At 37.7% G+C, this 13840-nt stretch overlaps 1 protein-coding gene across 1 annotated transcript in view; it reads left to right on the forward strand.

The window, feature by feature from the left end:
• LOC120021152 (relaxin receptor 2-like) overlaps nt 1-13840 on the forward strand; it is a 148460-nt gene that overhangs the window by 73918 nt on the left and 60702 nt on the right. The window contains exons 12-16 of the mRNA XM_038964791.1: nt 543-614; nt 7596-7667; nt 8022-8093; nt 8442-8513; nt 10861-11090. Coding sequence (XP_038820719.1) covers nt 543-614; nt 7596-7667; nt 8022-8093; nt 8442-8513; nt 10861-11090 — 518 coding nt within the window. The remainder of the gene's footprint in view (nt 1-542; nt 615-7595; nt 7668-8021; nt 8094-8441; nt 8514-10860; nt 11091-13840) is intronic.

Genomic DNA, 13840 nt, shown 5'->3' on the forward strand with positions numbered 1-13840 from the left:
GTTTTGTAGTAATTCTCTCAACCACTCCCTATCAGCCCCCTCTACTAGTGAGTTTTTGTTTGTGTGTGTGTGTGTGTGTGTGTGTGTGTGTGTGTGTGTGTGTGTGTGTGTGTGTGTGTGTGTGTGTGTGTGTGTGTGTGTGTGTGTGTGTGTGTGTGTGTGTGTGTGTGTGTGTGTGTGTGTGTGTGTGTGTGGACGTGTTAGTTAACAAGAATAGTAAACAAACAACATTCTGACCAACTGGGGACATTTTGTTAGTCCTCACAAGGTCAAATGCTATTTCTAGGGGGTTTAGGGTTCAGGTTAGAATTAGTGTTAGGGTTAGAATTACATTAAAGGTTAGGGTTAGGAGCTAGGGTTAGTTTTAGTTTTAAGGTTAGGGTTAGGGTAAGATTACAGGTTAGGGGTTAGGGAAAATAGGATTTTGAATGGGACTGAATTGTGTGCCCTCACAATGTCAGCTGAACAAGACTGTGTGTGTCTGTGTGATAAATAAGTGTTTGAAACCATTAAACTGTAGTAATTCTCTCTATCCCTGACAGGCTCCTAATGGACAACAAGATCACAACTCTTCCTGAGAACACTTTTCAGTCTCTAGTGGTTCTAGAAGAACTGTGAGTAGAACCCTAACTGAACAATGACAACTATTAGTAGAACCCTAACTGAACAATGACAACTATTAGCAGAACCCTAACTGAACAATGACAACTATTAGCAGAACCCTAACTGAACAATGACAACTATTAGCAGAACCCTAACTGAACATTGACAAACTATTAGCAGAACCCTACTGAACAATGAAACTATTAGCAGAACCTAATGAACATTGACAACTATTAACAGAACCCTAACGAACAATGACAAAATATTAGCGAACCCTAACTGAACAATGAGAACTATTGCAGAACCTAACTGAACATTGACAACTATTAGCAGAACCCTAACTGAACAATGAAACTATTAGCAGAACCCTAACTGACAATGAAACTATTAGCAAACCCTAACTGAACATTGACAACTATTAGCAGAACCCTAACTGAAACATGGCAAACTTAGCAGAACCCTAACTGAACAATGACAACTATTAGCAGAACCCTAACTGAACAATGACAACTATTAGCAGACCCCTAACTGAACAATGACAACTATTAGCGACCCTAACTGAACATGACAACTATTAGCAGAACCAATGAACATTGAAACTATTAGCAGAACCTAACTGAACAATGACAACTATTGCAGAAACCTAATGAACATTGACAACTATTAGCAGAACCCTAACTGAACAATGAGAACTATTAGCAGAACCCTAACTGAACAATGACAACTATTAGCAGAACCTTAACTGAACAATGACAACTATTAGCAGAACCCTAACTGAACAATGAGAACTATTAGCAGAACCCTAACTGAACATTGACAACTATTAGCAGAACCCTAACTGAACAATGACAACTATTAGCAGAACCTAACTGAACAATGACAACTATTAGCAGAACCTTAACTGAACAATGACAACTATTAGCAGAACCTTAACTGAACAATGACAACTATTAGCAGAACTCTAACTGAACATTGACAACTATTAGCAGAACCCTAACTGAACAATGACAACTATTAGCAGAACCCTAACTGAACAATGACAACTATTAGCAGAACCCTAACTGAACATTGACAGCTATTAGCAGAACCCTAACTGAACATTGACAACTATTAGTAGAACCCTAACTGAACAATGACAACTATTAGCAGAACCATAACTGAACAATGACAACTATTAGCAGAACCCTAACTGAACATTGACAACTATTAGCAGAACCCTAACTGAACAATGACAACTATTAGCAGAACCCTAACTGAACAATGGCAACTATTAACAGAACCCTAACTGAACAATGACAACTATTAGCAGAACCCTAACTGAACAATGACAACTATTAGCAGAACCCTAACTGAACAATGACAACTATTAGCAGAACCCTAACTGAACAATGACAACTATTAGCAGAACCCTAACTGAACAATGACAACTATTAACAGAACCCTAACTGAACAATGACAACTATTAGCAGAACCCTAACTGAACAATGAGAACTATTAGCAGAACCCTAATGAACATTGACAAATATTAGCAGAACCCTAACTGAACAATGACAACTATTAGCAGAACCTAACTGAACAGACAACTTTAGCAGAACCCTAACTGAACAATGACAACTATTAGCAGAACCTAACTGAACAATGACAACTATTAGCAGAACCCTAACTGAACAATGACAACTATTAGCAGAACCCTAACTGACAATGACAACTATTAAAGAACCCTAACTGAACAAGACAACTATTAGCAGAACCTTAAGTGAACAATGACAATATTAGCAGAACCCTAACTGAACGATGAGAACTATTAGCAGAACCCTAACTGAAACATTGACAACTATTAGCAGAACCTAACTGAACAATGACAACTATTAGCAGAACCCTAACTGAACAATGACAACTATTAGCAGAACCTTAACTGAACAATGACAACTATTAGCAGAACTCTAACTGAACAATGACAACTATTAGCAGAACCCTAACTGAACATTGACAACTATTAGCAGAACCCTAACTGAACATTGACATCTATTAGTAGAACCCTAACTGAACAATGACAACTATTAGCAGAACCCTAACTGAACAATGACAACTATTAGCAGAACCCTAACTGAACATTGACAACTATTAGCAGAACCCTAACTGAACAATGACAACTATTAGCAGAACCCTAACTGAACAATGGCAACTATTAGCAGAACCCTAACTGAAGAATGACAACTATTAGCAGAACCCTAACTGAACAATGACAACTATTAGCAGAACCCTAACTGAACAATGAGAACTATTAGCAGAACCCTAACTGAACATTGACAACTATTAACAGAACCCTAACTGAACAATGACAACTATTAACAGAACCCTAACTGAACAATGAGAACTATTAGCAGAACCCTAACTGAACATTGACAACTATTAGCAGAACCCTAACTGAACAATGACAACTATTAGCAGAACCCAACTGAAAATGACAACTATTAGCAGAACCCTAACTGAACAATGACAACTATTAGCAGAACCTAACTGAACAATGAGAACTATTAGCAGAACCCTAACTAAAAATGAAACTATTAGCAGAACCTAACTGAACATTGACAACTATAACAGAACCCTAACTGAACAATGACAACTATTAGCAGAACCTTACTGAAAATGACAACTATTAGCAGAACCCTAACTGAACAATGAGAACTATTAGCAGAACCCTAACTGAACATTGACAACTATTAGCAGAACCCTTGCTGAACAATGACAACTATTAGCAGAACCTTAACTGAACAATGACAACTATTAGCGGAACTCTAACTGAACAATGACAACTATAGCAGAACTCTAACTGAACATTGACAACTATTAGCAGAACCCTAACTGAACATGACAACTATTAGCAGAACCCTAACTGAACAATGACAACTATTAGCAGAACCCTAACTGAACATTGACAACTATTAGCAGAACCCTAACTGAACATTGACAAATTAGCAGAACCCTAACTGAACATTGACAAATATTAGAGAACACTAACTGAACAATGACAACTATTAGCAGAACCCTAACTGAACAATGACAACTATTAGCAGAACCCTAACTGAACATTGACAACTATTAACAGAACCCTAACTGAACAATGACAACTATTAGCAGAACCTTAAGTGAACAATGACAACTATTAGCAGAACCCCTAAAATGAACGATGAGAACTATTAGCAGAACCTACCCTGAAGAAATTGACAAACTATTAGCAGAACCCTAACTGAACAATGACAACTATTAGCAGAACCCTAACTGAACATGACAAATATTAGCAGACCTTAACTGAACAATGACAACTATTAGCAGAACTCTAACTGAACAATGACAACTATTGCAGAACCCTAATGAACATTGACAACTATTAGCAGAACCCTAAATGAACATTGACACTATTAGTAGAACCCTAACTGAACATGACAACTATTAGCAGAACCCTAACTGACAATGACAACTATTAGCAGAACCTAACTGAACATGACAACTATTAGCAAAACCCTAACTGAACAATGACAACTATTAGCAGAACCCTAACTGAACAATGGCAACTATTAGCAGAACCTAACTGAAAATGACAACTATTAGCAGAACCCTAATGAACAATGACAACTATTAGCAGAACCTAACTGAACAATGAGAACTATTAGCAGAACCCTAACTGAACATTGACAACTATTAACAGAACCCTAACTGAACAATGACAACTATTAGCAGAACCCTAACTGAACAATGAGAACTATTAGCAGAACCCTAACTGAACATTGACAACTATTAGCAGAACCCTAACTGAACAATGACACTATTAGCAGAACCCTAACTGAACAATGACAACTATTAGCAGAACCCTAACTGAACAATGACAACTATTAGCAGAACCCTAACTGAACAATGAGAACTATTAGCAGAACCCTAACTAAACAATGACAACTATTAGCAGAACCCTAACTGAACATTGACAACTATTAACAGAACCCTAACTGAACAATGACAACTATTAGCAGAACCTTAACTGAACAATGACAACTATTAGCAGAACCCTAACTGAACAATGAGAACTATTAGCAGAACCCTAACTGAACATTGACAACTATTAGCAGAACCCTTGCTGAACAATGACAACTATTAGCAGAACCTTAACTGAACAATGACAACTATTAGCGGAACTCTAACTGAACAATGACAACTATTAGCAGAACTCTAACTGAACATTGACAACTATTAGCAGAACCCTAACTGAACATTGACAACTATTAGCAGAACCCTAACTGAACAATGACAACTATTAGCAGAACCCTAACTGAACAATGACAACTATTAGCAGAACCCTAACTGAACATTGACAACTATTAGCAGAACCCTAACTGAACATTGACAAATATTAGAGAACCCTAACTGAACAATGACACATATTAGCAGAAACCCTAACTGAACAATGACAACTATTAGCAGAACCCTAACTGAACATTGACAACTATTAGCAGAACCCTAACTGAACAATGAGAACTATTAACAGAACCCTAACTGAACAATGACAACTATTAGCAGAACCCTAACTGAACGATGAGAACTATTAGCAGAACCCTAACTGAACATTGACAACTATTAGCAGAACCCTAACTGAACAATGACAACTATTAGCAGAACCCTAACTGAACAATGACAACTATTAGCAGAACCTTAACTGAACAATGACAACTATTAGCAGAACTCTAACTGAACAATGACAACTATTAGCAGAACCCTAACGACATGACAACTATTACAGAACCTAACTGAACAATGACACTATTAGCAGAACCCTAACTGAACAATGACAACTATTAGCAGAACCCTAACTGAACAATGACAACTATTAGCAGAACCCTAACTGAACATTGACAACTATTAGCAGAACCCTAACTGAACAATGACAACTATTAGCAGAACCCTAACTGAACAATGACAACTATTAGCAGAACCCTAACTGAACAATGACAACTATTAGCAGAACCCTAACTGAACAATGACAACTATTAGCAGAACCCTAACTGAACAATGAGAACTATTAGCAGAACCCTAACTGAACATTGACAACTATTAACAGAACCCTAACTGAACAATGACAACTATTAGCAGAACCCTAAATGAACAATGAGAACTATTAGCAGAACCCTAACTGAACATGACAACTATTAGCAGAACCCTAACTGACAATGACAAATATTAGCAGAACCCTAACTGAACAATGACAACTATTAGCAGAAACCTAACTGAACAATGACAACTATTAGCAGAACCTAACGAACAATGAGAACTATTAGCAGAACCCTAACTAAACAATGACAACTATTAGCAGAACCCTAACTGAACATTGAAACTATTAAAGAACCCTAACTGAACAATGAGAACTATTAGCAGAACCCTAACTGAACATTGACAACTATTAGCAGAACCCTTGCTGAACAATGACAACTATTAGCAGAACCTTAACTGAACAATGACAACTATTAGCGGAACTCTAACTGAACAATGACAACTATTAGCAGAACCCTAACTGAACATTGACAACTATTAGCAGAACCCTAACTGAACAATGACAACTATTAGCAGAACCCTAACTGAACATTGACAACTATTAGCAGAACCCTAACTGAACATTGACAAATATTAGTAGAACCCTAACTGAACAATGACAACTATTAGCAGAACCCTAACTGAACAATGACAACTATTAGCAGAACCCTAACTGAACATTGACAACTATTAGCAGAACCCTAACTGAACAATGAGAACTATTAACAGAACCCTAACTGAACAATGACAACTATTAGCAGAACCCTAACTGAACAATGAGAACTATTAGCAGAACCGTAACTGAACAATGACAACTATTAGCAGAACCCTAACTGAACATTGACAACTATTAGTAGAACCCAAACTGAACAATGACAACTATTAGCAGAACCATAACTGAACAATGACAACTATTAGCAGAACCCTAACTGGACATTGACAACTATTAGCAACCAAATGACAATGACAACTATAGCAGAACCCTAACTGAACAATGACAACTATTAGCAGAACCTAACTGAACGATGACAACTATTAGCAGAACCCTAACTGAACATTGACAACTATTAGCAGAACCCTAACTGAACAATGACAACTATTAGCAGAACCCTAATGAACAATGACAAAATTAGCGAACCAATGCAATACAACTATTAGCAGAACACTAACTGAACAATGACAACTTTAACAGAACCCTAACTGAACAATGACAACTATTAGCAGAACCCTAACTGAACAATGAGAACTATTAGCAGAACCCTAACTGAACATTGACAACTATTAGCAGAACCCTAACTGAACAATGACAACTATTAGCAGAACCCTAACTGAACATTGACAACTATTAGCAGAACCCTAACTGAACATTGACAACTATTAGCACAACCCTAACTGAACAATGACAACTATTAGCAGAACCCTAACTGAACATTGACAACTATTAGCAGAACCCTAACTGAACAATGACAACTATTAGCAGAACCCTAACTGAACAATGAACTATTAGCAGAACCCTAACTGAACAATGACAACTATTAGCAGAACCCTAACTGAACATTGACAACTATTAGCAGAACCCTAACTGAACAATGACAACTATTAGCAGAACCCTAACTGAACAATGACAACTATTAGCAGAACCCTAACTGAACATTGACAACTATTAGCAACTATACCTCCCCCCCGCTCTCTGCCCTCCTGCTCTCGCTCTCCCCTCTCTCTCCCTCTCTTCTTCCTCCTCTCCTTCCCCCCTCTCTCTGCCCCTCTCTCTGCCCTCCTGCTCTCGCTCTCCCCTCTCTCTCCCTCTCTCCTTACCCCCCCTCTCTCCCCTTCTGCTCTCGCTCCCCCTCCCTCTCTCTCCCCTCCTGCTCTCGCCACACCCCCCTCTCTTTTTTCTCTCCCTCTGTTTTCAGAGACCTGTCGGACAACCGGATTACTGAGCTCCCCAACAACACCTTTAAGAGCCTAAAGTCCCTCGTCAAACTGTGAGTCACAGGTTGTGTCCCAAATGGAACCCGATTACGGCATAACATCTGATAAAAAAGGATTGAAGATATTACAAATATATACTGTTAATTACGGCAATTTAAAAGCTGTTAATTACCTCAGTTTAACAGCTTTAAGAGCTTAAAGTCTCATCATTCTGCGAGTCTCACAATACAGGACTGTTTATGTCTGCTTCTCCTCTAACCCTGGAAACATGACTTTACATCTGACAAACGGGGCTTAATAAAAGATGACAAATGTTCTACTGACTGTTAAAAACTGTTAGCATCAGAATACCTGCATGCCTGTCCATCCGCCTGTCAGACAGATTACTTCTTTACTTATTGTCACAGGAACATATCCCATAATCCTCTGTTCCACATCCACCCGGGTCACTTTGATCACCTGACCCAGCTCCAGTCCCTGTGAGTAGTACACATACAGCCTACCAGTACCATACACTAACAGTACCTACGAAATACCTACCAGTACCTATCAGTACTGTACGCTATCAGTACCTACCAGTACTTACCACTACCTACCAGTATCTACCACTACCTACCAGTATCTACCACTACCTACCAGTACCTGCCAGTACTTACCAGTACCTACCAGTGCCTACTAGTACTTACCAGTATCTACCAGTACTTACCAGTACCTACCAGTACCGGCGAGTACCTACCAGTATCGTACACTATAGGAAGATACATGTTGACTATCTATGGTAAATAAATCTAATCAAGTTAATAAACTGTGTGATGTCTTGTCTTTAGAGGTCTGGAGGGTATTGAGATTCCAGACATCCAGACGAAGATGTTTGTACCCATGGGAAACCTCTCCCACATGTATGTACATACTGTATCACATTCTGTACTATATATCCTGTACATCACAGTCAATATTATATGTCCTGTATATCACATTCTATACTATATGTCCTGTATATCACATTCTGTACTATATATCCTGTTTATCACATTATATACTATATGTCCTGTTTATCACATTGTATACTATATGTCCTGTATATCACATTCTATACTATATGTCCTGTATATCACATTCTATATTATATGTTCATCACATTCTATATTATGTCCTGTTTATCACATTCTATACTATATGTCCTGTTTATCACATTCTATACTATATGTCCTGTTTATCACATTCTATACTATATGACCTGTTTATCACATTCTATACTATATGTTCATCACATTCTATACTATATGTCCTGTATATCACATTCTATACTATATGTTCATCACATTCTATACTATATGTCCTGTATATCACATTCTATATTATATGTTCATCACATTCTATACTATATGTCCTGTATATCACATTCTATACTATATGTCCTGTTTATCACATTCTATACTATATGTCCTGTTTATCACATCTATACATATGTCCTGTTATCAAATCTATACTATATGTTCATCACATTCATAACTATAGTCCTGATATCACCTATATTATATGTTCATCACATTCTATATTATGTCCTGTTTATCACATTCTATACTATATGTCCTGTTTATCACATTCTATACTATATGTCCTGTTTATCACATTCTATACTAGATGTCCTGTTTATCACATTCTATACTATATGTCCTGTTTATCACATTCTATACTATATGTTCATCACATTCTATACTATATGTTCATCACATTCTATACTATATGTCCTGTATATCACATTCTATATATGTTCATCACATTCTATACTATATGTCCTGTATATCACATTCTATATTATATGTTCATCACATTCTATACTATATGTCCTGTATATCACATTGTATACTATATGTCCTGTATATCACATTCTATATTATATGTTCATCACATTCTATATTATGTCCTGTTTATCACATTCTATACTATATGTCCTGTTTATCACATTCTATACTATATGACCTGTTTATCACAGTATATACTATATGTCCTGTATATCACATTCTATATTATATGTTCATCACATTCTATATTATGTCCTGTTTATCACATTCTATACTATATGTCCTGTTTATCACATTCTATGCTATATGTCCTGTTTATCACATTCTATACTATATGACCTGTTATCACTTCTATACTATATGTTCATCACATTCTATACTATTAGTCCTGTATATCACATTCTATACTATATGTTCATCAACATCTATACTATATGTCCTGTATATCACATTCTATATTATATGTTCATCACATTCTATACTATATGTCCTGTATATCACATTCTATACTATATGTCCTGTTTATCACATTCTATACTATATGTCCTGTTTATCACATTCTATACTATATGTCCTGTTTATCACATTCTATACTATATGTTCATCACATTCTATACTATATGTCCTGTATATCACATTCTATATTATATGTTCATCACATTCTATATTATGTCCTGTTTATCACATTCTATACTATATGTCCTGTTTATCACATTCTATACTAGATGTCCTGTTTATACATTTATACTATAGTCTGTTTATCACATTCTATATTATGTCCTGTTTATCACATTCTATACTATATGTCCTGTTTATCACATTCTATACTATATGTCCTGTTTATCACATTCTATACTATATGTCCTGTTTATCACATTCTATACTATATGACCTGTTTATCACATTCTATACTATATGTCCTGTTTATCACATTCTATACTATATGTCCTGTTTACACATCTATACTATAGTCTGTTTATCACATTCTACTATGTCACATTCTATATTATGTCCTGTTTATCACATTCTATACTATATGTCCTGTATATCACATTCTATACTATATGTCCTGTTTATCACATTCTATACTATATGTCCTGTTTATCACATTCTATACTATATATCCTGTTTATCACATTCTATACTATATGTCCTGTTTATCACATTCTATACTATATGTTCATCACATTCTATATTATGTCCTGTTTATCACATTCTATACTATATGTCCTGTTTATCACATTCTATACTATATGTCCTGTATATCACATTCTATACTATATGACCTGTTTATCACATTCTAAAATATATGTCCTGTATATCACATTCTATACTATATGTCCTGTACAACACATTCTATACTATATGCCCTGTTATCACATTCTTTACTATATGTCCTGTTCATCACATTCTATACTATATGTTGTCGTTCCCCTCGTAGCTACTTCAAGACGTTCCAGTACTGTTCCTATGCGCCCCACGTGAGAACGTGTAAGCCCAACACAGACGGTATCTCTTCCTTCGAGGACCTGTTAGCCAACGTGGTGCTCAGGGTCTCTGTGTGGGTCATGGCCTTCATCACATGTTTCGGGAACCTCTTCGTCATCGGGATGAGGTCTCTGATCAGGGCGGAGAACAACCTGCACGCCGCCTGCATCAAAGTCCTCTGCTGTGAGTTATATGGAATGTTTATAGACAAACACAGGTGTCGTGACTATCATTAATGTGATGACGGCTATTTTATCAAATCAATTAACTATGTTTAATTATTACGTTATTCAATGAATCATGTAACAATTAACTCATTATTAACTTGGGGCACCACGGAAAAAGTTTGTTTAATGAGTTACTGTTTCCCAAATTAACTTCAGAATATATTGTTAACTTAAGAATATATCAGAATATATCGTTATCATACCAGTCATAAATTAATCGTTATTACCTCATATCAGTCTCATTCTGAACGTCGCTAAATTCTATACTGTCTCTAGTGGACTAACTCGATATGACGGCTTGTTACACAACGGAAGGGTAAAGGTAAGATAAAGAGAGCGGGAGAGACAAAGAGAGTGGGCTGGTACATATATGTGGAAGCTATACTCATGAAAAATAAATACTTTGCACATGAACGACCGCTCATTCGAAAATAAATGCAACACATATTTACGCTTGTATCCATTTGTCATCTCTCTGTTGAAACCACTCGTCCATCTATGGTGAGTAGTTCGATGTAAGTCTCTAGTTGTCCACCAGAGGTCACAATGTACTCAGTTGTAGTAGGCTTCTTTGTCTCTGAGTGTTCGTTAGACTGGATACACCAGAGGTACACACACGGTGGTTCCTGTTCGAGTTTACTAGACTAAAGTACTTAAACAGCTGCAGGCTGAATGTTCTGATGTAGCCTTTATCTTCTTCACTCAAGAGTTTGAGTCTTACCGTATACTGGTCTTGTAGTTTTAAACCATTTCAATGTGTAGCCACAGCTCCAACGCTTTCTGGTCTGGTGTAAATTTCGTTAGCAGTCCTTTTATGCGCTCGCCTTGGAGGGCGGTTCCATCACGTTGCCACAATGTCTTTGCTCACGTGGGCGTGGTTACTGGCTTGGCAACAGTTTATATGAAAAACAATTCTCATTCAGAAGGCTAAAATAGCATTTCATCTTCTCACAAATAGTTTCATATTTAATAATATATGTTTTACAACATTTAGATGTAAATCTGATAACTGGGACGTATACATTGGTAGAGTTACAGTTATTTAGTTATACCGTCCTTAATGATATCACAAAACAATACACTTTTGACAGGATTTATTGTTTGCAGCCCCACCAACCATTCCAGATGTTTGGATTTGAAAACTAATGTTCCAATGTCCAATCTTTTGATGTTTGAAGTTTTGGCATGAGTCTCTCTCGACACACAAAGGATTTTTTACTTTTCCATACTGTAGTGCAAGAGAGAGAAAGTTTACGACCAGTCGTTAGATTCATACAACCGGCCCCACTCCCCCTCTTCCTTTCTGGTGGGAGAGAGGGGGGGGGGGCTATCTTTGATTCTCACCCAGGAGCGAGAGTCACGACACAGGACACACAGACATGCAGGCACACACATACACACAGGCACACACACTCACTGTGGGTGAAAGTCATCAGGGCATAGCAGCTGCTGATCTCAGTTGGAGACCCCATGGCAGGTCAGACAAGACAGCTCCCTACAGCCTCTCACTCTCGCTTTCTTTTTCTCTTTTTCTCTCTCTCGCTCTCTTTCTCTCGCTCTCTTTCTTGCTCTCTCCTCCTCCGTCTCTCCCCATCCTTCTCTCTTCTCTTTTCTTCTCTCGTCTCTCTCCCTCATCCCTCTCCGCTGTGTAGATCTCAGTCTAGGTAAACGTGTCAGCAGGCCAGGCAGGTCTAAATGAAACTACACTTAGCCAGCTCCAGACCATCTTGTCTTTCCTGCTTCCCCATACCATATCTTGCTGCCCCATACCGTATCCTGCTGCCTCCTATATCACTCTTCCCCATACCAGATCCTGCTGCCTCCTATATCTCTCTTCCCCATACCAGATACTGTTGCCCCTTATATCTCTCTTCCCCATACCAGATCCTGCTGCCTGAGAGAGATGGAGAGAGAGATTGAGATGAGAGATGGATAGAGAGATGGATAGAGAGATGGATAGAGAGATGGAGAGAGAGATGGAGAGAGAGCAGGAGAGAGAGCAGGAGAGAGATGGGAGATGGAGAGAGAGATGGAGAGAGATGGAGAGAGATGAGATGGAGAGAGGGATGGAGAGAGATGAGATGGAGAGAGGGGTGGAGAGAGATGAGATGGAGAGAGGGATGGAGAGAGAGATGGAGAGAGATGAGAGATGGAGAGAGAGATGGAGAGAGATGAGAGATGGAGAGAGAGATGGAGAGAGATGAGAGATGGAGAGAGAGATGATAAGAGATGGAGAGAGAGATTGAGATGAGAGATGGAGAGAGAGATTGAGATGAGAGATTAAGATGAGAGATGGAGAGAGATGAGCGATGGAAAGAGAGATGGAGATAGATCAGAGATGGAGAGAGAGATTTAAATCAGCATCTCTTGTGTATTTTCTAGATGTAATGAAAGACACCAGGGATATACAGTATATCACAAAAGTGAGTACACCCCTCACATTTTTGTAAATATTTGAGTATATCTTTTCATGTGACAACACTGAAGAAATGACACTTTGCTACAATGTAAAGTAGTGAGTGTACAGCTTGTATGACAGTGTAAATTTGCTGTCCCCTCAAAATAACTCAACACACAGCCATTAATGTCTAAACCGCTGGCAACAAAAGTGAGTACACCTCTAAGTGAAAATGTCCAAATTGGGCCCAAAGTGTCAATATTTTGTGTGGCCACCATCATTTCCAGCACTGCCTTAACCCTCTTGGG

Source organism: Salvelinus namaycush, chromosome 26 (genome assembly GCF_016432855.1).
Source record: "Salvelinus namaycush isolate Seneca chromosome 26, SaNama_1.0, whole genome shotgun sequence".
Taxonomy (NCBI): Eukaryota; Metazoa; Chordata; class Actinopteri; order Salmoniformes; family Salmonidae; genus Salvelinus; species Salvelinus namaycush.